This window comes from Pungitius pungitius, chromosome 9, assembly GCF_949316345.1.
Source record: "Pungitius pungitius chromosome 9, fPunPun2.1, whole genome shotgun sequence".
In the NCBI taxonomy this organism is placed as follows: domain Eukaryota; kingdom Metazoa; phylum Chordata; class Actinopteri; order Perciformes; family Gasterosteidae; genus Pungitius; species Pungitius pungitius.
In genome coordinates, this window is record NC_084908.1 from 15,117,379 (window position 1) to 15,142,274 (window position 24,896).

Consider the following 24,896-nt stretch of genomic DNA (forward strand, 5'->3'; position numbering starts at 1 on the left):
CGATATTGGCGTGAAGTGTAACTTCAAGCCTTGACCATCGTCGGTTGTATTTACTCACATTACGGTATCAATCAATGGGAGTCGAGTCAAAGATTCTTTTCTAAGCTTTACTCTGGAACAACAATGTTCCTGCAATCGTGTCTATTACAAAGAAATGACACCCAGAATTATTCATACACGTTAAATATATATATTGTTAAACACATTGTTAAATCCACAGTGTGATCACTTTATCATTATTTGAGTGCACTCCTGCATGACATAAATCTTTTTACATCTTTTCTAATGGAACATTTTTTAAAGATTCAAATCTTGTATTGAACGTTTTTCTAGAACTAAATACATTTGTTTGTTTATTACAGGTAACATTCCACCCAAGCTTGGAAAAGCGGTTGACAATGAGATGAGATGATTTTACAGGTCAAATTCTTTGGGAATTATCACCCTAATAACTAATTATTAACCTGATAACTAACCTATAAAATAAAGTGTCAGTTACATATCTAAGAGCCATATGAACTCCAACCAACCTGTTTTAGTCCATTAAATGACAAAAACATTCCACCTTGTAAACCAAATATAAATAATTAACTTCATAGATATTAAATATCCACTAGTTATGCTCACATTTGCTTCATCTTATGAATCTCTACATTTCAAAACTCCAATAAGGGAAGGCGATGGACACAAGTCCGTGTAGACCAAAGAAGCTCTATCCCTGAGCAGATTTGAAAGATACTATATTGTTGCTTGCATCCTTCCATCAGTGTTGTGCTTTGAATCAGTTCTTTCCACAGTCTTGATCTTGCGGTCGATGTCACAGTTCCTTCTTCACTTCATATTGACAGACGCAAGACTCTCTCTGGCTGTCCAGGTATGGCTTACATCCCATGTGCATAACAGCGTCAAACAGCAGCGTCACTGCTGACTCACAAGCTGCCAAGGACAGAAAAAACACATAGAAGAACATGAGCTAAATACACAAATATACACACAACAGGTGACCTGGTGTAATAAGAGGCACCTGCTTACATCTCACGGCAAGTGAGTCTGACAGCGCACATTGCTTGTCAAATAACGATTTTATTGTAGACTATTAAAATGCACTTAATATTTAATTTAGTTCTGAAAAAAAAGCCATGCAGCATAGAAAGAAAGGTAGCAAGACAGATTTGATTTGTTTTTAATCCTACAAATAGAGGCATTTCATTACTAATGTTGTTGATGTACTTGAGGGCGAGCGTAATGTTGTAGTAATGGGTCAGTGTGCTTAAAAAGTAACAACCTTACCCTCTGCTGGACAAACTGTGTTCTACAATTCTTTCTACACATTACTTAACCTGCACCAGCACTGTTCCCTTTTTATCCTTCACCTACAGCACACGATTATGGCTTCTTCTTTAAGCAAACGATTGGCTGCAAACGCAGTTCAGCACTTTAAGGTAAAATACTTTTTCTGCTTTTTCAATGCCTGCAGGAGCTAGATAGAGCTTACAATAATTCTTACTTTCTCCTGCTGCAACATGTTAACACTTTAAATCTGTAACATTGTCCAGCAAAGACGAATAAGAATGCAAGTGAACTGTGCAAGAAATCTAGAAGTAAGAAGAGTGAATTGGCTCCGCCTCTTACCTTGCACGCTCTGGGCCAATCCCAGAGTTCTTTGCACATTCCTGCAGATGGTCTCGAGGCAGTCGTGGAACTGCTCATCGCAGTCGTGCTTCTCGCTGCCGCAGGTGTCATAGCAGCGGTCATGACGGTTACAACATTTTGTCATGGATGGGATGCCAATGTCAAACTGCGAAAAAAGAAAGAAAAAGATTTCTCTCTTTATAATGTATTTTGAAATTGCTAGCGACAGTAGAAGAAATGCATTAGCCACAATTCAAAAGACGTGATGATGGTTCAGTGATCGGTTGGTAAAATAATGATATACACTTGGTCAAGTGAACTTTCAAAGTAGCACTGAAAATGAAAAATAACAATCCCATAACCATTGCTCAAAAATCTAAAAAATCAAAATAAAGTATATATAATAAAGTATATTTAAGCCTGAGGGATGATGGATGTTTGAACACATACCATAATCAATATTTGATAGGTATAAAATCTAATTACATATTAATATCATTTTTTAATGATTATAGAACACAACAAGAAGGTTTTTTTGCATATATGGCATGTCTTCAGTTTCTTGTTTACTTCCGACATCGACATGATTTGTTTGGGATATAAAAACATCCACATAACTAAAAAAGCTAAAATGTTAGGGAAAAGGCAATATGGTTTGTGACTCGTGATGTGCCCACATTTCATACTATCTCAAGGAATTTACTCCACAAATTGGAATTTTGATTAAATGCTTCTGTGAATATAATCATCAAGGCCTCAACTGAGCCCACACAGTGATGCACACACAGTGATGCACACACAGTGATGCAAGGTATTCGTCTCGTCTGCAGAAACATTGGAACTGTATGTTTTTTTTTTATCATTGACTACAATAACCGCCGTCTTGATGCTTTCGGAATACACTTATATCTTTGTTTCTTTGTCATTTTATATAGACTCCAGAGTATGGGCATAAATAAAATAAACTCGCCTAAAGGATTATTGGGAACACCATACTAATTCTGTGTTTGACCCCCTTTTCGCCTTCAGAACTGCCTTAATTCTACGTGGCATTGATTCAACAAGGTGCTGAAAGCCTTCTTTATAAAAGTTGGCCCATATTGATAGGATAGCATCTTGCAGTTGATGGAGATTTGTGGGATGCACATCCAGGGCACGAAGCTCCCGTCCCACCACATCCCAAAGATGCTCTACTGGGTTGAGATCTGGTGACTGTGGGGGCCATTTTAGTACAGTGAACTCATTGTCATGTTCAAGAAACCAATTTGAAATGATTGGAGCTTTGTGACATGGTGCATTATCCTGCTGGAGGTAGCCATCAGAGGATGGTACGTGGTGGCCATAGAGCAATGGACATGGTCAGAAACAATGCTCAGGTAGGCCGTGGCATTTAAACGATGCCCAATTGGCACTAAGGGGCCTAAAGTGTGCCAAGAAAACACCCCCCACACCATTACACCACCACCACCAGCACCCTGCACAGTGGTAACAAGGCATTATGGATCCATGTTCTCATTCTGTTTACGCCAAATTCTGACTCTACCATCTGAATGTCTCAACAGAAATCCAGACTCATCAGACCAGGCAACATTTTTCCAGTCTTCAACTGTCCAATTTTGGTGAGCTCTTGCAAATTGTAGATTCTTTTTCCTATTTGTAGTGCAGATGAGTGGTACCCGGTGGGGTCTTCTGCTGTTGTAGCCCATCCGACCATTTTTCACTCCGGTTTTCCCTTTTCACACCATTCTTTGTAAACCCATTCTTTGTAGAAATGGTTGTGTGTGAAAATCCCAGTAACTGAGCAGATTGTGAAATACTCAGACCGGCCCGTCTGGCACCAACAACCATGCCACGTTCAATATTGCTTAAATCCCCTTTCTTTCCCATTCTGACATTCAGTTTGGAGTTCAGGATATTGTCTTGACCAGGACCACACCCCTAAATGCATTGAAGCAACTGCCATGTGATTGGTTGATTAGATAATTGCATTAATGAGAAATTGAACAGGTGTTACTAATATTCCTTTAGGTGAGTGTACATGCAAGAACAATGCAGTTTTGGGTTGCTCTCCACTTCAGGACGAACACTGTGACCCAGTTTGCGTTTCCAAAGCACGTGAGGAGCCTCCCAAACTCTGTGGGGCTACCTGGAATCCAAACAACGGGGAGCCGCATCCGTTCGGGGGGGGTTTCTTGTATCCGGGACGAGGCGCCGGCTTGTAACCTGTGGGAGAGGAGCAAAGGTTGCAGATGTTTCTCCTTCTGCCGGTTATCTTGCGGTCAGAGATAAAGCCAAATCAGGACACCACAATGGAATGGCTTACTCTGCAGCACCCAGCGGCCATGGTGTGCATCTTCTGGCTCCCAAAGTGTTGCGTAAACTTATTGTCGCTTACTAATTTTTTTAATTTATTTTTTACTTGGCATGGCAAAGAAAAGCACAGGTTTGAACAATGCTGGACGCCTGCATGTAATATACAGTCCTGGCAATCCTACATGAAAAACAGCAACTGTTAGTGTAACTTAGTTAAACGTGTGTTTTAAATAAATCAGTTGCTCACATTGAGATGTAATGCCAGAAGAAGAAAGCTTACCATCACCACACTTATAATGACACAACCCGTCATCGCCTCCGAACAAGTCCAGTGCTGCGTTCAGGTACGTGTCGATCTTGTGTATCCCGTTACGGATCGTCTTCAGAGTCATCCTCCAGTCTGGAGTCTCCGGCTCTCCTTCGGAAGCAGAAACACTTCCACAGCAGTACAGACTCAGGAGAACAACACAGATGTGGCTGTGGTGGCGCATCGTCCGCCAAGAAAACCGCGTTTCACAGCGCCGTGGTTGGATCGAGGCTGGTTTATTCGTCAAAATATCGTCTTGTTAACATCTTAGGTTTCACTTCTGGTTGTTCTAAATTCTCACGGGCACCTGGCAGGTAAAGAGAGAGAGAGAGAGAGACCACCCGTCTCAGCGGTCGATGTCACTTCCGGGTTTGACGCTACCACGTGACTGGCTTTATTCTAATGAAAATGATGTCACCCGTCGCCACGTCATTAAAAGAGTAATTCAAGTATGTCATAAGTGAAAACCGTTATTACAATGTATTTGAACCGATTTTAATTTAAATTGTGCTATAAATGTTCAGTTCTATATTGATTTACATGATTCTAATTTTAGTAATGATCAGAGGTGTCAAGTAACAAAGTACAAATACTTCGTTACTTGAAGTACAAATACTTACTTACCTTACTTAAGTAGACATTTTGGGTATCCATGCTTACTGGAGTATTTATTTTCAGACGACTTTTTACTTGCCTCGTTACTCTTATTTCACTTTGGCTTGTCATCGTTCAAAAACACACATAAAAAAACTATTCGGATAAATCACGCCATCGGGCTTGAGTAAATTTGATTGTGGTTGGATTAGAAGTATAAACTATAGTATAAAATAGTTGATACTTCTACAAAAGCATTTTTCAACCCTAGTATCTATACTTCTACTTGAGTAATGAATGTGAATACCTTTGACACCTCTGGTTGTATATCAAGTGAAAAAAAGTTGAGCTACCAGTTCATTGAGTGCTTTTCACACCACTCATTTGACAGCTTTTATAATAAAAAGGCAATTTATGTTACGTAAATTTCCCAAAAATGAAGCACTTCTTTGTTCATTTGTATATAGCCCATATCTCTAGATTTCTTTGATATTTTTTTATCAATATTATATAATATTAAATTGATATAAAATTCCATTCGGGATGCTGAAAATATTTTTAATACATGTCGAATAGATTTAGACTGTCTTTCCCAAGACTATAGAATAGACCAAAAAACACATTGTCAAATCAGAAGGGACACAAATAGGGGGGTTTCCAGTATAGTCGCTATGTAGATACTGACAACACTGGTGACGAGCTAAAAATTACCCTCAATAATTATGCATTCTACTTGTGTTGCATTCCACTATTACGCAATGTGTCGCTAATATCTCATTACTCAAGACTAAAAAAAATGTCCATTCACCCCTAATGTGGAAGCAGGAATCTCAGAACTGACTTTGGCAAACAAATCTGTTCTATCTACAGGACTGTTTAACACTTCATGTAAATGAAGTGTCTTTTTATTCTTTTAGTGAATTGATCATTTGAATCAAAGACACGTATACATCTAGTCATTGGTAATAATTTTACTTTATTTAAATGATTAGGCGAGCATCGAAGAAAAACAGTTTCTTCTATAGTTTCTTAAATAACTGCATAAAATTTGACATTCAGAAATGAAAATGTGCAACCATTCATGAATAGCGGTTTCAATGTCCTTCCAAGTTTAGTCCAAACCAACTTCACGATTTGAAGACATAAAATATTCTCTAGTAGCAAAATCACAGGTATCTCTTCACAATCCACTGATCTTCACCCACACTCGGGGGGGTGAGTGGGAAGCTAGAAGCAACTGTTTTATTTTATTCTCTTCATTTGATCGTGTTCTTCACAAAATGAATTTGGCTAGAGGACAGCACCTCCAAACAAAGTCTCTTGGATTATACGCATGTCAAGCAGATGATGCCAAAAGCTGTGATTTGTTTAGGTTCTCACTACTCAAAGCACATGCCTTTACAATCAGGTGTCCTTGTCCATCTTTTTTTATCCAGGAAAAATACGAGAAAAGCAGAGTAAAAAAAGAAAGAAAGAAGAAACAGGTCTGGGGCTTTCTACAGTGTGTGTAGATGTCTAACAAGGCGGTTCCCGGGGTCAGGCTGGAGTGAGGAAGGTGGCCGAGGAAAGGGGCATTTTTAAAACTTTAACAATAGAGCCAAGTTATTTAAGTGGGTTTTTGCTTCTAGTGTAAAGACTCTTTCATAAAAAAAAAACATGAACTTACACATCTATTAATTTACATTTACACAATTTGAAAGCATCCACTTCATCCTCCTCGAAATAGGTTATTTAGTCTGTCCAGCTCCCTGCAGTTGTCCATGGTCATTAGTTCTGCCTTCTTGCGCATTCTGTCGTCCCTGTACACCTTAGCAGCGTACAGCAGGTCCGTTTCTGGATGAGACAAGCAGAAAAACAACGGCAGTGATTAAAAAAAAAGAAAAAAAAAGAATGTTAGTGCAGAATTAAGAAGAGCAAAGCACAAACTTCCACTGAAATCAGTAGGAGAACAATTTCTGAGGGTGTATTGATTACTCACTTGTCTGTCTCTCCTTCCAACAGTTATTTCGGACATTAGATACATAATCTTCCTCCACATTTTTCTCAATCTGGTGCAGCGCCGAGCCCTTAAATTCCGACTTGAAATCTCTTGAGACGTAGTAATCCACATGCAGGTTTTCTGTCTGCCGTTTAACAGTCTGACCCGTGGACCTGGAGGAGACGGAGATACAGGCAAGAACAAATGCATACTGATCAGCTGTACCCTTATCAGCTGTACTGTGACTACAGTATAGTACATGTTAAAAGGCAGAAAGGCAAATATTCTTTATTTGCTAAATGTTATGACACTACATGTTGAAATAAAAAAACAGAAAAGGTGTGTGTGTGTGTGTGTGTGTGTGTGTGTGTGTGTACGTACGGTCTAGAGTAGAGGCTGTAGGGTGGAGGGGAAACCATCATCTGGCTCAGTATTGAAACTAAAATCAGCACCACAATGGGCATCAGCTGGATAAACATCGAGAAACCACCCTGGAAGCAAATGTTGTTCAGTGAGTACATCATCTTCAACAACACACACACAGGTGTTCTATGGGTGCATATCATGTAAATATTTAATACAAAATAAAAAGGTACAAACACTGAAGCCATGTACATACATCTCCCCTTTCTTCGGTTCTCTCTTGTCGGTTGTCCGTCTGATTGCTATAGCTTGTTCTGCTGTTGGTGAAGGAGTGCGTGGTTGCTGTAAACAAAAATGTAATGACTAAGGTCAGATGCAGAGAATATGGACTGTGTCACCATTTACAAGTCGAAGATCAGCATTCAAAACCATGTGTTCATGCTGCATATTAAAAGCACACAAAAAACAAAGTAATGTATGGGGTAGAATCAAAATAAAGATTAAGAAAAAACACTAACCCCATATAGGTGGCGTATAAATAACGTTATGGAATCACTTACAGGAAGGGAAGCTTCCTCCAAAGAACATATTGAAGAGGTCCTCGGGAGTGATGTCGGCCTCGAAGCCCCTGTGGAAGTCAAAGCCTCCTCCTCCTCCTCCTCCTCCTCCGTGTGAGTGGCCCGGGCCGCTCGGCTCCTCTCCGCCCGTCAGGTCATACTGACGTCTTTTGTCTGGGTTGCTCAGCACTGCATATGAATTACCAATCTCTGGAAGAGGAACACAATCGATGCATCAAGGAGGGGAAGAAATTATGGAAATCATCATCATTTTTAAATTTTCTGTCAGCACTGTTGCCGTTGTTTTCACTGTTAGTCCGTTTATCGTCCAGCCACCTGCTCAACAGTCACTATTTTTAAAGTACATCCGTAAATTGCAAAGATTTACTTTTAAAAGCCTCTGTTGCTCCAGGTGCTTGATTTTTGTCCGGGTGGAACTTGAGCGCTAGTTTCCTGTAGGCTTTCTTTAGCTCATCCTCATTGACTTCTTTACTGACACCCAGCACTTCGTAGTAGTCCTTACACCGCTTGATTCTGAAAGAAAGGGGCAGAAAGGGCAGCAGCTGAAAACCATTCAGTGGATCTTCTTGACTACTCCAACAGAGAGGCATACGAGAAAAATGTTACTTTTCTTTGAGCTCAACTTTATCGGTACAGTATATTTTGCCGTCACCATGTGAAGGTGAAACATGCATACTTTATTTAGGCCAGCAGATAATTTGGCCTATGGCTGAGGTCAATGTTTTATATCATCTTGATGGCAAAAATGTACATATAGAATTCAGCCGACATATTCTGCTCAAATAGTCACACATACAGACATGACTTCTTAACATGTGGACAAAAAACAATATACCATTTATTGTTGTCAGTTTATGATTACAATTTGCTGTAAAAAAGATTTGTATTAAATGTTAATGATTTGATGAAATAATCTTGATTTAAGTCAACAATATTGAGTTACCGCCACTGAATCCTGACCGGAGTACGGCCACTAATGATACAGTTTATTCTTAGAAGACATGATGCAATAGAACGGACGCTTCCCCAAAGAATGTTAAAAACATTAGGGAATAGAATGATTACATATGTATGAGTGCAATACACTGGTCGGATTACAGAAGGACAAGCAGCGTGTTTATCCTCTAAATCCTCTCCAGTCGGGATGTGCACCTTTCTAGGGTTTGATCGAGGCCATAAGCTGTTGACAAAATGAGTTGACTGCCTGTCTTGTTGTAGTTGCTAGCCTCAAAAGTCTTTTGTGGCCACCTGGTCTTTACTTCACGCCGCTGAACGTCTCTCACTTACCCTCATGTGCAAGGGAGGTTCCCATGACAGTTAGCTGTGTGTTCACACAACACTGCAGCTAGAGACTACAGAGTCCTGTTGCAGCCACAGATCTAAGGGCTAATCAAATGTGATGGAAACAGTACTGCTGTCACTGGGCCAATTGTAGAGAAGCAACGAAATAGGAGCAAGACGGATTACAGCACCAATTAGTCTGCAAAGAAATACAGCGTGAAAGGGAGGATCCAGTGAATCCCAAAGTTCTCACCTCTGCACTCCTTCAACCTGGTCCTTGGTGAAGCCTTTAGTCGACTCGCCTCCCCCGGACTCTTGGCCTCCCCCGCCCGGCTGCGCACCAGTGCTTTCTGCTGCCCTCCTACGGTATGCACCGTTACCCGCGGAGCTCCCATTCCTCGTTAACGCCTCCAACAAAGCTAAAGAAGAGAAGATGCTGAAGGTTATTATGTGACAAATTATTACCTTCATTATGAGTGTCCAAGCACTCCAGATTTGGTATCAAGATTCAAAAGTACAACATTGTCAATAGTATTTCTATATATGTGTGTTCATATACAAAAACACAAAATGTTGCAGTTACAAAAAATGCCAAGTAGCTCAAATAGTTAGAAACACAGCACACGGGCAAATTGTCAGCTGCTCTTTTACCAGTTCCAGTTACCTGGTCCAGTTAGAAAAATGTCCAATGAGACCTTTCAATAGCTCTTAGTTTGAAGATTAGTCATCAAGGCATCACTTCACTCGGGAAAAACCACATGTCAAATTTGGTCCAATACAAGGAGGCACTGGCTTCAATAAGAGACTGAAGAAGACGGTAAGTACGCGGACGGGGAAGACATGACGTGCAAGAACATCCCAACCAAGAGGTAGATTCCTACTGAAAGTCAACATTGTGGACCGGTCCCGGGCACCTGTTGGGCTTGAGGATCCTCAGTGGGCCACCTGGTGCCTACTGAAGCAACTGAAGTTAGATAAGAGCTGGTCATGGTTTTTGTACTTGTTAAACTTTGTATTTGATTTAGTTTATCATTTATAAGTACTGTGTTGTGGGTTATAGAGACAAGATTGTGCATTATGAGCATGCATATCAACATGATATAGGATATTAAGAGGATTTTGGATATAACCTGGCATTACAGTGTCATGGCAGCAGCTCCTTCATAACGAGTTTAAATCCCCACTCTAGTCTCGCTGCAAAGTCAAATAAAAATGCAAATATCAAAAGGTAATAAAAGCATACATTTCGAACATAACCAACTCATAAATGATCAATAAAATGACCATTACATTTTAATTACACTACAATAGTTAAAGAGAATACTATTTGTATAGACTCAGATGACGATTAGGTTAATGCATAATATGCCTACTGTGCTCTAATGGCAGGTAGTTATGATTGTGAGTGTTTCCGATCTATAAAGAATGCAAATTCGCATATGTTTGCTGTACTTTAATCACACTGTTTTGTTATCCTGATTAAACTTTTTGGAGAGTTCAGAATTTATATTTACTCATTTATGCTATTTTCAGTGTCCAAGTAGTCTGGTCTTTCCACTCAGAATTCCACAACTGCATTCAGTAACCCATTATTTCCAGCGGCCTTTTGCTGTATTGAGCCAAGCTTGAGCGCTGACCGCACCGCAAACTACGGCCCGAGTGAAAAGCCCTCAGGGGTCAAATTTGTATTCAATGAAGACAACATGGTCACTGATGGTCACTGATACAAAATACATACCTCAGAGGCCGCACAGCATTAGCAGAGCAGCCTAATTCTCTCTCTCTCTCAAAAGATTTTAAAACTATTCGAATGTACCTTATTGTTTATAAATGGATTATTCCTCATTATACTATCACCATAACATAATAAACAGCTGTTTGCACTCTAAACTAGTTAGCATGTCGACAAAGTCATAGTTAATGTTTCCCTACATATTATTCGAGATGCTTTTCCCATGATGAATTGTATGTTTTTGTGGTGGCAGAAAAACTTGAATTTACCCACAGTGCTCAATAATGTATTCTATTATGACCAAATACACCCATCTTGGTTCCGTGTAGTTATATATTATCATATTGACAGCTTGTTACTACCATCCCTGTTCCACGTGGGGCATGAAGATGTGCGGCCTGCCTGCTTCTGCCAACCCCGTATGTGAGATATGTCTTGGATTGCAACATCAGGAGAACGCACTTCCTGATGCGCCTGAGGCCTCTTCATACGTTCCTTGCGCGTGTACCGTCGAGACATTTTGCTTTTTGACAGCTCGGGAACTGTCATTACCACCTTAAACGCGCGCGCGGGAGGGCGGGCACGCACGCGCGCGCGCGCGCGCGTACACACACTACTGCATAGAAAAGAACCCTTTAAAAGCTGACGTTGCCACCCTGGATGACGTTTGTCCGTCCCGTCCGTTTAACCTGCGGTCACTTGACAGACAGACGGCCGGGGGACCCGGATGAGCCTAACCTATATTCCTGGGCAATCATTCAATTAAGGGATTGGCAGTGGGTCGGCCAGCATGAAGTCGTAGCCGTGATCACATCCCTCTCCAGGCTCCATTTGCCTGCCCTACGAACCCACGGCCTTTAGCTACACAAATGGCAACAATCGCGTAGGTGAACCACTGTCAGGCCAGCGTGTACTTGCGTAAAAAGGACTGTGAAATGGCAGCTAACACAATCCATGTAAAAGGTCAGCTAGCTAGTCGTGTAAGATGTCAGTGAATGACAGCTAGCATGACCGGTGTAACCGGTGAATCCATGACGGCCGGTGGTTGGGTTGATGTCAACGTTACACGATTCGCTGCCGTGTATTGTTTGCGTGGCTTCACCGATAGCTGTGAGAAGTAACGCCAACATATAACGTTACAATGCAAATCCGACGAGACTGCTCAATAGCGACGTGCTAGCTAGTTTAGCGAAGATAATGCTAGGCCCACAACTTCGTGAGCTAACACTAACTCGGATGAGTTTTATTTCCGTTTTTATTATTACCGCTTGATCTCAAATAACATGAACTAATAATGCAAATAGGTGTCGTACAATAGTCAGCGGGTGACCTGCTGTGAGACTCAAACGTGAGTGCTGTTAAAAGAACGTGAGCTATGCTAGCTAACTCCCTGGTAATTCACAGTGTGGTTATTCAATCGCTAGGTTAGCCACCTGTCGCCTTACCTTTGGCTCTGTCCGTTGGATACAGCTTCTCTGCTTTGATTAGATACTTGGACGCTTTCTCTTTATCTCCGGCTTGTAGAGCTATCGTCGCTATATTTATACATTTTTCAGCCTCGTCCCTGTTCCCTTCCATCTTTACCCCTCTTCCTCCTCCGACTGAGTCAGCTGATCGCCTCACTCCCCACGTGGTCAGCAGCACTGACAGCAGAGTGCAGCACATAATCCCTAGAAAAGTACAACTAGTCGAAGACTGCAATCAGGTAGGATGGTAGCAGAGGTGTCAAAGGTATTCCCATTCATTACTCAAGTAGAAGTATAGATACTATGGTTGAAAAATACTTTTGTAGAAGTATCAACTCAAACTTTTTACTTTTTACTAAGTAAATGTGTTACTAGAATAAAGGCTCTAATGTAATAATGACAAATTTACAAATGTCATATTCAAAATGACAAATTTCTCCAAAGAATTCTAATTTAAAATTATTAATATATATTTTTCAGCAGTAGAAAGGCTAAAAAATATTGTTTATTGCTCAATTTTTTTCCCAACCAAACGGGGGAGATGTTAAAGAGCTAAAAGACAATAATAGCTACCACCATGAAAATGAGCCGTTTGCTGACTTACAGTATGTATAAAGTTTTCTAAAATGTGTTTAAACATACGGGCATTAGCCGAGAGATTCTTAGTGATTTTAGAAGAAATCCATAGACATACAAGCATGTAAATGTTTAGTTTCCACAAGTCTGAAAGAAGACACGTTATCTTCTGTCATTGTTTAGGAACACATTCTCCATTATACTCCCGATGTGATGAAAAATAAAGAACTGGAGCGATAACAACATCCTGTTAGGGATACCGTCAGGGTATCAGGAATTAGGGAAATACAACAAAAAATTGGGAATTTTAACAAACATTTTCAATATCTGGTGAGAAAATGTATTTGCAATGAAAATAAAGTAAAACAATAAAGTAATAAAACGATTTCTGAAGGATTCAAATGATCATATTTTATTGTATACGACACTGGGGACAGGCTAAAATCCTCCATGCCCATTTTTCCACCTGGTTTTTATTATTACAGTTTTATATGGAGCAAAAATAACAATGTGCAGGAAACTTTGCCCGATACTTTGGGAGAAATTGGGCAGGAGGGAATTGTATTGCAATCATCAAAGAAGTCTGCCATCACTAATAAATCTCCAGGAAATTAAAAACAAGAAAGCATAGTTACCGACTCATTCTGCTTATATGGACAAAAATATACGCACAATTTATCTTGTAATTCATTTATTAGAGTTCATTGATCATATCTATCAACATTTCGTATATGCCTCAATTTTTGCCAACATTAAATATAGTACATTAATGAATTTATAAGCTTAATTTAGATAATTTAACAGCAGATATATTCATAGTGCGCAGAAAAAAAATTCAATTTTTATTTACAATAAGATTGTTAGCAGTAGAAAATGAATGTATTGTACCATAGCGTAAGGTTTACAAAGGCATCAAAATCCTTAAAACAAGTTTAATGTCATAAAAAGTAAGACAAGTGAGATTTTCTCTAATTAGATATTACATTATTACACATGTCTTACACAGCCCTGGATCTGACAATACGTTGGGCAATTCAATGGAAACAACCAAGTCATCTTCAAGTCTTATATGTCCAAGCTCTAGATTCTATTCAAAGACCAACAAAAAAAATAAGAAAACTGCACAGGTTTGTAAGTGTATTTTTGGGTGTGCACACTACCATTACCAAGACACTGACAGTGAGATGCCATTCAACGAGATTTCAAGCTAAGGGATTGAGGCTAGTTTTGTTAGTCAATGTTTTTTTCTTGAGCATCCTGCAGTGGGGTCTGTTAAGCCGGCGTGCGGGAAGGGGGAAACTTGGCTGAAAACGAGCCCATGGTGTTGAGCGCCGCGTGGATGCGGAAGTGTAGCCTCGACTCCATGTTGTAGTCTCTGTGGTTCGTCCTGCAAATAAGATCCTTTATCAGCTTTTAGAATAATATGGCAGTACAGAATTTGACTTTGTTATTTCGAGGCATTTTTGGAATTACCTTTCTGACTTTAAGAGAAAACATCATTCAGATGCTTTATGTTACTGCACATGCAAAACTGACTGTAACCCAGGACTGAGTTAATAACACTTACTTGATATTTTCCATCGTTGTGATGGCTGTGATGAAGTCACCTTTCTGCTTGTGCAACAGGCCGAGCTCATACTTGGAAAATGGCACCAGATAGTTGTCGTACTTGATATCGTTTTCACTGCACAAAAGTAACAAATAATCAAAGTCAGTTCAGTGGATTCAGTAAGTGTTCTTGTTTTCTTGTCTCGTGTTCTTCAAGACAAGGTAAATACTGTATGGATAAATACAAAATACAACTATTGCAATTGAAATAAATTGCTATGTTTTGGTTTATTTTCCAACCTGTCCATCCTGAGAGTGTGTTGCGCTGGCGTTAAGATGGCCTCACCTGGAAATGACATGATCGAAGCAGAGCTCAGCCTGCTCCAGATGCCCCATCTGTCTCAGACAAAGTCCCTTCAGCAGCTGAACAACACACTGGTCGTCCACGTGATACACCGATGGATCTAGACACCAGATAACATGCTATTAGTGTCAAATTGACGTCCATCAGTTCATATGTTTCGAAGTTCTGCGGTTCTTCTCACTTTGATCGTCTTTGAGCTGCTCCTCTGCTTTCTCCAATGTGGTCAGGATGCTTTTAGTCAACTCTGGTCTTTTGCCAACCACTGAGAAACCATTCCACACGTACATCATTTCCTGTGGTAAAAAAAAGCGTGATGTGTTGTCAATCCGGGTCCAGGTTTCGGTGTGGAGTCATCTAAAGATGGAGCGCACACTCCTCCTCACCAGAGCAGGCACAACTAGTTTCACTGGGGTAGAAGAAGCGTATCGCTGGGCCTTGCTTGCTGCAAACTTCTCTGTTGGGATCGACTTCCCAGCGATCCTCAGCCTGAGGCCCTCCACCTGCCTACAAACAACACCACTAGAACCATGTTTTCACAATCCCGGTGCGATGATTTGCGGACGATATGACAGTCTTATCCGAAGATAATTGGTTCCCTCCATCAAACAACCTGAATATCTCTCCCACATTTTCTCCAAGTTCAGTCACTTCTTCCTCCGGCCGCATGCTCAGGATGGCAGCTTTCTGAAATGTATAGGTGGCCTGCAGGAGAAGAGCAGTCAGCTTATGGCAGGAGATAAAAACAACGCGAATGCGTTGGCAGTTTTGCAGCAGGTCCAAAAGGAGCAAACGGGTGGCATTCTTCACCTGGGACCACTTGCTCTCTTTGCAGAGCAGGTCGGCGTACCGATACGCCTCCCGCCAGTTCTGTTCGAATGAGTAGGCCCACATCAGCTCCCAGTAGCACAGGTGGTGAATCTGACGCCACTCTTCCTGTGCCGCAATGCAGGCCAGGAACTTTTCCTGTGCCTGCAAAAAATAAACAGACACATGCGTTTTCAGTTTTTTACAACATGAATTTAATGAAAAAAATTAAACTTGTTAGACCAGTACTCACAAAAGTGAAGTTTCCTTTGAGCAAAGAAATTCTTGCGGTGTAGAAAAGAATGAGAGCTCCCTTTGGACGACACAGAGACAAATTAAATCAAAATGATGCCGAGTGAAATTAGTGATTTTTACCATTAGTAAGAATCTGAATAATGAATCGCTGCTCACATTAGGAAACTTCTCCACGTAGGGCTCCAGCAGGGCTTCAGACTCATTAAGGTTTCCTTCACCAGTACCTGAAGAAGAACATACACAGTAACTATTTCCTGACCATTACAAATGAAAATTGAATGATGCATTTCAGCTTATTCCTGGAGGAAAATTACCCAGAATCACAGTGATGTAGAGATGAAACATCAGCAGCGTCAGGGTGCTGAGGATAGAGCGCAGGCTGTTGCCAGCTGCTCCCTCCCTTAGCTCCGACAAACCCATTTCCTGTAAAAAATAAAAAAGAAGAAATTGGCAAATGGGCCTTGGATTCGTGAGAAAAATAAGAAAAAACCATACATACGTAATACATACGTTATCTGCATACTGAGGGCACCTACCCGGTCTCCTGAGAAGCCCAAAAACTCCATCAGCCTGAGGACTTTGGATGGGAGCAGAGATAACATCTACAAAAAAAAGGTTAAAGCTTCTTGATCCAAATTAACAGCAATACTTTGTTTGATTTTTTAAAAAAAAGCATGGCTATAGGATGTGACCAAACCCTTGTGTTCTACTACATGACTCACCAGATTAAATGATCCAATGCCCATGTTGACGCCGCCCTTAAAATGTATGTACATGCTCTTCTGCTTCTCCATGTCCTTTGTGACATTAGCCATGGCCTGGCAATCCCTAGTTTAGGAGATAAGATATAGTTTAAATATATAGTAAAACATGATGATGTATATTATTTGCCGTCTCTCAATGGTGGGTTATGACATTATGCCCCCAGAAACCCCCCCTCGCCTCCCCTTTCAAGCTTCTTACTTGAAAATCTGATAACTGTTTCGGATTCTCATGCCTCCTTTGATGAAACCAATTATCGACTCATCAAGGAATGTGAGAAAGGCTTTCTGCAGCAGAATCTCCGCATAGCACAGCTCTGCGTGCATCTCCTCTGTTAACAACAGGGTGAGGGTTACAGCCATGATCGGTGAAATCAACTTTTCCTACCCACAAGCAAATTACATATACTACACACATTGATGTATACAACCTGCACTTAACTGCGTTCTCTCATATTGTCACAGTACGTTTTAACTTCAGTACACTTTAACGAGTCATTGTCTTAAGGTAATTCATGCAATTTGTCTCACACCCATTGTTCACCTTCTGTATACAATTACATTCTCTTTTTTTAAAATAAAACACTAACAAAGTATTTCACCCCTTTACCTTGAATGCATGCTTGTCACTCACCTTCTGTCAGGTTGTCAGCTGGTTGCCTGCTCCACAGGCTGGTTAAAGTCTCCACTATCCCAGTTTTCTTACGAAATCTAAGTTATTGAATACACAGTATGGCGACATTTTAAAGAAGACACTCTTATTATGATGGTGTTTTACTTTAATTACAAGGTGTTCAATGAAATATTCCCCATGACTCTAATCTCTAAAACTTAAACCTTTATGGAACTGCTCAGCCGTACCTTTGGCAGGTCTGCAGGGATTCACCCAGTGACGCCATGGCAGCATTCATGTCCTTCGGTTCAAAGGTCATGCCGGCCTGCATCACCAAGATGCTGCTGTAGCCCATTGCGTGGTACGTACTCCGAGTCCTCCTGCAGGTGGAAAGTGTAAAGAAATTTGGGAAGTTAAAATAATTTTAAAAGTAATGCCTATAACTAAATGGTATTGTACAACCAGCAGTGTGAAAGAGCTGTATTCATATATGCAGATTTGAGCTGGAGACGGCTGTTTCGGTGTCAGTGACTAACCAGGGTTTTAAGAGACCCAGAGCATCAGAAAAGCGGTTGTTCAGAAAAAGGTTGAGGGCAGTGGAGCATTCCTTCAGTGCGGCCTCTAAAGTCATGTCTGGTAATCTGAAGGAAAGAATGGCATATTAAATTAAATGAGGCTTCTACATTAAAACAGAAATATTATCTAAAACGACTCATGCATACGTTTATAAGAACTTATGAGGTCCTAACCATAGAGGCCAGGTGGAACTTAAGAGAACTTTCAGCCTTACATGTATCATTGCAGGATAAGTTTAAAGTAAATGTAGTTTGAAGTATTCATTGATAATGTATCACTAAGACGTATAGTGACCTCTGGTGGTTATTTTTGCTGCTTCACAACAAAACGTCTTCCATTGAATGGCATCCCATTTGAGAGGATGAAGAGTAACTATTTGCCATACTTGCCATCTCAGAAAAACAAGCACAAATTCCTGTTAACCCTTTAATATACAATGTTTTACTTACATTGAATCCTCACTTATTTTGTTTAAGTCCACCTGAAAAAAAAGCATAGTTTGTCCGTTTTAAAGTGAAACTGTGATGAGACTAGATCGAAGTACAGTAAAATGTCTTTTAATATGTTCCTTTCAGACTTTGAAACATGATGCAGAGAAAAAAACGACTTTTAACAACCCTTCTTCACTAATCTGTGAAATCTAAAATCAGACACAAAAGCATATGTAGAAAAAATAGATCAAAACACATCAAACAATGGCTGAGACATTAAAACATGATGTACCTGTTGAAGTGACTCGTCTTTATCCATCTCCATTTGAATTCTGGGAATTAGGTAAGATAAGGAGGTTAAGTCTCTATTTTCCTCAGCGATGAAAGGCTCCTCACTTGCAGTCAAAGCGATCATTTATATATTCAGGAGTGGTCAGATTTACAAGCCCTGCCCAGAAGCGGGAGCTGACACTCACTGCACATCATGATGTTAACAAGAACTATATTTATCTGTGGATACAATAAGGCATTCATCAAAAGAACTGGTGCCCAAAAACACACCCGCTGTGCGACAAGAGGGCATCATAATTGGATTAAGTTGATGTGTGAAATTATAATTGTTCATTATATTGTTACAAGGTTTTAAAATAATTTGGCATGGACAACTTTTCCAAAAACAACAACGACATGAGTCTGCTGAATGTTTATGAAAGTCTTAACCGGCGATTACCTGCTTAAAACATTTATTAATATAAAAGTAAATACGGCAATGTGAAAATACTGCACGTAATGTTAGTAGCAGCGACGAATCAGCAGCCAAATCTACGGTTATAAAACTTGACCACCTTATTAAATAGAATTGATGCAACATTAAGTAGCATTTCATAAGATTTGGTTTTATTTTGACACTTTAATTCACTCATTCCAACCTACTTGCAATATTCACTACATCTAATGGTGCAGATTTGCAGCATAATCTGCTGCACAAATCTCATTAGCAGACTTTTTTCTGTTTAGTGAGACATGATTGATTGTTATATGTACTAAATGAAGCCATTTTAAGAGTCTAGAGAAAAATAATCCTAGCAATCACTTTATTTACAGAGCGCTTTTCAGGGTAGACGCTTTAAAGACATTAAAAATCATCATTATGAGCTACACAAAAAACACACAGCCTTAGACAGTCATTAAAATCAGTTTCACTTTAAACTTTAAAACTGTTCATATTTAACTACTCGTTATGCGTTTTTGCAAGAACGATTTTCACCGGAAGAACGAGTGATTTCGGCTGTCAGGGAAATGTACTGGAGTAAAGGTAGAATAGTTCCCTCTCAATCTAATTAAATTAGAAAAATAAAACTAAATAATATATGGAGAGTCATGTAAATTTGTAAAAAACTGTACTTAAGGTAAATAAATGTCCTTAAGTACAGTTTTAGATCTAGTGACTTTTCACCATTGGGAGAAGCAAAGGAAAGGCGTTAGCATCCCAAATGATCAGATGTCTTCTGGGAAAAATTCCTTGAGGTACTTCAATCAAAACCTCCCTTTAACAACACATGAGTAGTTTTGCATAGATTTGGTTAACATTCATGGTATCTGCCTTCATGTGATGTCCCTGTCTAACTGTTTATTCACGGTGGTTTGGTTGTTTCTGTACTCAAGTGTCTGGCTTCTTTGTGACGATTACTTTTATAGTATCTCATAAAAATGATCTGAATAAGAATTAGTTCCAAGAAAAGCAAGCACCAGCAAATGGAAGATATATTTATCCCTAAAAATGTTTAGGACTTGAACGATGTGATGATTTTGTGACTTTCAAGTTAAATGATAAGATATTTGATTGCAATTACATGCTGCTTTTTTGCACAGAAGTGCATTGTGTATTGTTGTTTGTGTCCCTTTCATCTTGCACTATGCTATTTGTCTTGTTGTCCATTGTCCAATGCTATGCACCATGCGGTCAAATTCTTTTTGAAGTCTATTTTTGGCAATAAATGTTCCTGATTCGTGATTTTCGCCCCCACGCTGCCCTGACGCCGCTCGTCGTAAAAACTACATTACCCATGGGCATCCGCGTTCACACGTGATTCTACGGCGGCAAAATGGCGATGCTCAATAATTCGGTGGACTCGAACACAAACATCCCGGAATACGAATACCCTGACGTAAATACCAACATATTTCATATAGGTTCTTTCAGGAACGAGTGGCTGAACAGACTGAATCCGAGTAACTACTCCTATCAGAAGGAAGACGAGGACACGTTTGACGCTAACTTTGCTAAAGAGATGGGGATGAGTGCGGAGACCCTGATGGACCTCAAGTCCATCTGCAGGTAACGTGACTTCAACGTAATAGCGATTAGCCTCATTAGCTAACCACCATTCAGCAACCGTTTCCACCGTTTTTAAGAGCGAACGTGTGTTGTGTCAAAGAATAATGTTTGCTGCGTATCAGTGTTGGAAGGAGTACAACTCGAGTCAAGGCAAAAATATATCAGTGTAGACATGGGAACACGAGCAAAGGCGAGCAGAAGGGCGCATCAGAATGGTAACCTGGTAACAACGAGCAGTTGCACCGTGTTTACGGCGTGTCGCGAAACGCCAATTAGCGACAACAGTCCAAAAGAAGGCTGAACCGCGAAATATAAATACCAATACAAACATACAAAATACAGATGTGTCTTCAGGGGTAGCTGGCATGAGAAAAGTGGTGTTTCCCCCCTTTATTACCTGTCCTACAAACAATTCCAGGAGGGCCGAGATCCTCCTGACAACTGAGTGGCACCTGAGTGACGCGTCACTGGCAAACAGAGGCGAGTGAGTGGCAATTGCCAGTAATTCAGTCCGGCGCGAGCGTCACATCGGCACGCTGAGTGGGCGGAGCCAAGTTTTCATGGAAAAGGCCGTTGTGTGTACGACAGGTCAGCTGCTGACGTTAATACGTTTCCTTAGAACAGGGGCTAATTTTAGGTTTGGACCAGATACTGCCCACTTCGATCTCATGTCCGCGGGTTCCGTGTGGGGGGCGAGCAGGGGTCTGAGTGGAGGATCAACAAATCAGCTGGTAGACTGGAGTTTGGCTCCTTTATCAAAGAAGACTGATAATCCCAATGAGGTAATGGGAGTTAATGCAATGAGACAGTAGGCGTAATGTTTCGACATTGTGTCACGTTCATGTTGTGTGGTTGTATATTGGTATGATATTAAGTTATTATTAAATGATTTTATACCTTAAAGTCATCGGTTAGCATATTCCATTAACTTACGTTACTTTCTCTCCTGTTTTCCTTTCAAGTGTTGATTCACTTCGTTGCCACCCTGAGGATCAGCAGCCCGATACCGAACTTGTTCCCCCCGACCCAACGCTGAGAACACTAATGTACGATTCTCCCTACACTGTCGCTATTTATTATGTGTCCAACAAAAATTCAACTTAATGCGGTGTGATTTGTTTTTAACAGACAAAGAAAGAAGAGGCAAGATTTCAGAGCAGCCTCGAAAGTCAGCCACAACAGACACGACCTCTACGCTGATGAACTGGTCGGTTGACCTGAGTAAAAAAGATAGTGTGCTTCACTTGTAACCTTTATTTTGTGTTAATATAATATATGCTCTCTATGTAATTACCAGGAGCGTTTAACTGGCGGGATAAAACCAGAGGCTCCACTGGACATGGTGCCTGAAGGAGAAGTCATTTTAACCATCAACGTCTACTACCCAGCTAATGTGGAGAAAGTAAGCCTTCATCCCATCTCACGGTGCCAAGAACACTCCAATTATGACGGCATCCTAATCTCCATGGTGCTGACATTGCCCCCCCCCAGTTTACCTGCGTCAGACCCCACATAACTCTGCTGATGACAGGCTCCCACACCTTGGCAGAGCTCAGGGACGCCATCTGCTGCGTCAGCGACTTGCAAGTGTGCGGCGAGTTCAGCAGCACGCCGGACATGGCTCCGGAGTTCATCAGCAAAGTGAGTCTGTGCACAGTTCACGTATCAAGCCATACCTGATTATCTGAAACTACTCAATATGTACATCTCTGTTCAATAATTGTCCATTGTTTGGTATTAAATTTTGTTAATATTTACACACGTGACCTATACTTACCACCTGAAGGGTATATTTTCCTGTTTTTTTTGTATTTCAGGATCATTTCAAGTCAGCTTATTTTTTCTTCGAAGGAGTTTTCTATAACGACATGAGATACCCCGAATGTCGGGACATCAGCAAGTAAGTTTTACCTCTGACGAGTCGAATGATTGGATGAGATGATGTCAACTGCTGAGATATACACTATGTTGGACAGAAGGTCTTATTTTCCTGATTTCGGGTGATCTGTTATAAAACTTCTACATTATGAGCGTTGTTTTTGTGGTGGAAGGGTAGGGGTAAGGGTAAAATATAATCTTATTTTACTTTTATTATACATTTATATAGCTCATTGTGTGTATAATTGCTGCAGTGAACATTGCACCTGTTTTTTGGAGGAGCTTTCCCTTAGCAGGCCATGCGGCACAAACAACAAGCACATTTATCCTTGACGTACAAGTTTTAATGTTTCTTTGCACTCCTTTCTCCTTTTCCATTTTCGTATGTATCAAACTATTCCGAATGGTGAGCCTAGAACCTATAAAGCCGCATCGAAACGTCCCGCCGTGTGTTGGTTAATGGCCTGTGTGGACAAAGTAACTACTCGGGCTGCAGGGCAGGCCATGAGTGAAGTCAACCAAAGTATTTTATTTTGTATGGCGCCGTTGTGAACACTGCAGGATTTTGATTGAGTCCGTGGTCCCCTGCTCACTGGAGCCAAAGCCACACATCATTAAGAATCACGATAAGAAGATTACAGGATGCGTTTAGAAATATTTGGGGCAGAACATTGCACTTCCATTCACACCATTTCCAAAACAACAAAAAAACTATTCTCAACTCATCTTACCAAAATGTGACCCTATTTACATTTTATATGTTTGTTCAGTATTATTTCAATTGTGCAAATAAATAAACTCTAAGCTACCAGATACATGGATCTTAACGCAAATAAACGGACAGATGTCTTTGATGTTTATTTCACAGGACAGTCATCGAATGGCAAAAGGCCTACAACGTCCCACTCCACAGCCAAGCCAAGATGGAGGACACCAGGTTTGTGGATCTGAAAGTGAAAGTGGGTTTCCCCTACCTCTACTGTCATCAGGGAGACTGCGAACACCTCGTCATCATCACAGACGTCAGGTCAGTTCTGTGACTTTACTGATTTAAAAAAAATGCTATGAAGTGGAAAAGGGATTTTGCGCATCATTTTTTTCCTCAAGACGTATTTTAAAATCTGGAAATACTTTGTTCCATCCATTTGTCAAAACAACTCTCGGAAGGCATCGTGTAGTAACGTCACACAGATCAGGATGGCGGAAACACTCTGTGAAACTCTCTTTGACCGCGTGAGAATTGTCTTTAGCTGCCCTACTGCCAATAAGGGATACGCTTTAACACTGTCATGTGTCACAAAGCTGTTCAGGGAAAGCCGAATGCAGCACAAAGTCCTTTAATACAAGTGTACCGTTGCCACTGTATGAATTGGGTTCTTGTTTTGCGTTAGAAGCACATGCTGGCATGAGAAACGGCATGATCAAACCACTGAACATGCCCCCACCTAAATAAACGCCACCACCGCAACAAATACGGATGGCGGTTGGATACGTCGACGCACAGCCTGCAACACGGTGCCCTCTGATTCTCTGTATTATTACTGCGACCTTTTGGAGATAAAGCACCTCGTTGTCGGACAGGATTTGGCTCTCACAAGACTGAGGGGTCATAATTATCCGAGGCAAACCAGCGTGAAAGCCGCTCTCAATATCATGGGACAAGATCGGTATTCTTGTATCTCACGCTCTCAATAAACGCCCCCCCCCCCCCCCCCCCCTCTCGCCTTCTCTGTGCACGATACAGACTGAGCCACGTCAACGACTGCCTGGACAAGAAGCTGTATCCGATGCTCGTACACAAGCACAGGGTGCCCACCCAGAAGTGTGCCGTCTGCCACGTCTACATCGTGAGGTGGGTCAAAAGCAGCCAGACGGCTTCGGTGCTTCTGTACCCGCGAGTCAAAGTTGACCGTCCCCGACTCTTTGCAGATGGCTCACAACCAACGACCAGTTTGCCCCGAGTAACCCGTGTCTCTTCTGTGACAAGTGCTTCCGGATGCTGCACTACGACACGAAAGGAAACAAGATTGGACAGTTCATGGCCTATCCCTACGTGGACCGGGGCGCATTCAACTAATCGTTTGTTTTGGATCAGATCGCTTATTCATGCTGCTCAATGCACTTTTTATGTCTCAAAAGAGGAATGTTTGGGCATTTGGGAGATGTATATTTTGTTTCAAGAATGTGTATGTTTGTGTGCAAAAGTGCTTGTTTCAAAATCGTTGCAATTCAGTGGAAAATATTTTATCAGTCATTCTTGAATATTGGCTACTTAAACACATAAATCCAAGTTAAAGAAGATGTCCTTTGTTCCTTTTACTTCTATTAGAAATAAACTAATTTTAAGTCAAATATTCAGTTTGATTGGATAGTCAAGACTGTATTGTTTAATCATTTTTCATTTTGAATATAGACCCTGATTGATGCATTTTATTACATTGCCATTTTCTGATAACCACTCACATTCAAACCTGAGAATGACACAGAAGGATAGTGAAGTAACCAAAC

General features: G+C 40.8%; 4 protein-coding genes across 6 annotated transcripts; 1 reads left to right on the forward strand and 3 right to left on the reverse strand.

The window, feature by feature from the left end:
* Window positions 1–99: 99 nt before the first annotated feature.
* On the reverse strand, window positions 100–4,631 carry pla2g12a (phospholipase A2, group XIIA). Its single transcript, XM_037471683.2, has 4 exons — window positions 4,226–4,631; window positions 3,779–3,855; window positions 1,633–1,798; window positions 100–936 (listed from the first exon to the last, which is right to left on the reverse strand). Exons 1-4 carry the CDS (start codon window positions 4,434–4,436, stop codon window positions 818–820), a joined length of 573 nt encoding a protein of 190 aa, XP_037327580.1. The 5' UTR covers window positions 4,437–4,631; the 3' UTR covers window positions 100–817.
* Window positions 4,632–5,802: 1,171 nt separating this feature from the next.
* On the reverse strand, window positions 5,803–12,479 carry dnajb14 (DnaJ heat shock protein family (Hsp40) member B14). The gene is made up of 8 exons (XM_037472971.2): window positions 12,224–12,479; window positions 9,300–9,465; window positions 8,133–8,278; window positions 7,748–7,954; window positions 7,444–7,529; window positions 7,206–7,315; window positions 6,825–6,997; window positions 5,803–6,679 (listed from the first exon to the last, which is right to left on the reverse strand). The coding sequence occupies exons 1-8, from the start codon at window positions 12,441–12,443 to the stop codon at window positions 6,555–6,557; spliced, it is 1,233 nt and encodes a 410-aa protein (XP_037328868.2). The 5' UTR covers window positions 12,444–12,479; the 3' UTR covers window positions 5,803–6,554.
* An 819-nt stretch (window positions 12,480–13,298) lies between these two features.
* LOC119218252 (tetratricopeptide repeat protein 39B-like) lies at window positions 13,299–20,995 on the reverse strand. Of its 2 annotated transcripts, XM_037472539.2 has the most exons (19): window positions 20,908–20,995; window positions 18,465–18,504; window positions 18,191–18,222; window positions 17,702–17,806; window positions 17,414–17,545; window positions 17,187–17,263; window positions 16,755–16,884; window positions 16,514–16,619; window positions 16,328–16,393; window positions 16,106–16,214; window positions 15,948–16,015; window positions 15,790–15,849; window positions 15,540–15,701; window positions 15,343–15,434; window positions 15,116–15,236; window positions 14,914–15,025; window positions 14,715–14,832; window positions 14,388–14,504; window positions 13,299–14,207 (listed from the first exon to the last, which is right to left on the reverse strand). In XM_037472539.2, the coding sequence occupies exons 2-19, from the start codon at window positions 18,495–18,497 to the stop codon at window positions 14,093–14,095; spliced, it is 1,755 nt and encodes a 584-aa protein (XP_037328436.2). In that variant the 5' UTR covers window positions 18,498–18,504; window positions 20,908–20,995; the 3' UTR covers window positions 13,299–14,092. The 2 variants fall into 2 exon arrangements, with proteins under 2 accessions (XP_037328436.2, XP_062420415.1); XM_062564431.1 differs by lacking the exon at window positions 20,908–20,995 and having other exon boundaries at window positions 18,465–18,548.
* Window positions 20,248–24,853, forward strand: snapc3 (small nuclear RNA activating complex, polypeptide 3). 2 transcript variants are annotated; one of them, XM_037472545.2, is made up of 9 exons: window positions 20,248–20,510; window positions 21,473–21,556; window positions 21,639–21,717; window positions 21,808–21,912; window positions 22,002–22,151; window positions 22,328–22,410; window positions 23,257–23,415; window positions 24,133–24,240; window positions 24,318–24,853. In XM_037472545.2, the coding sequence occupies exons 1-9, from the start codon at window positions 20,278–20,280 to the stop codon at window positions 24,463–24,465; spliced, it is 1,149 nt and encodes a 382-aa protein (XP_037328442.1). In that variant the 5' UTR covers window positions 20,248–20,277; the 3' UTR covers window positions 24,466–24,853. The 2 variants fall into 2 exon arrangements, with proteins under 2 accessions (XP_037328442.1, XP_037328443.1); XM_037472546.2 differs by lacking the exon at window positions 20,248–20,510 and adding an exon at window positions 21,215–21,292.
* Window positions 24,854–24,896: the final 43 nt, after the last annotated feature.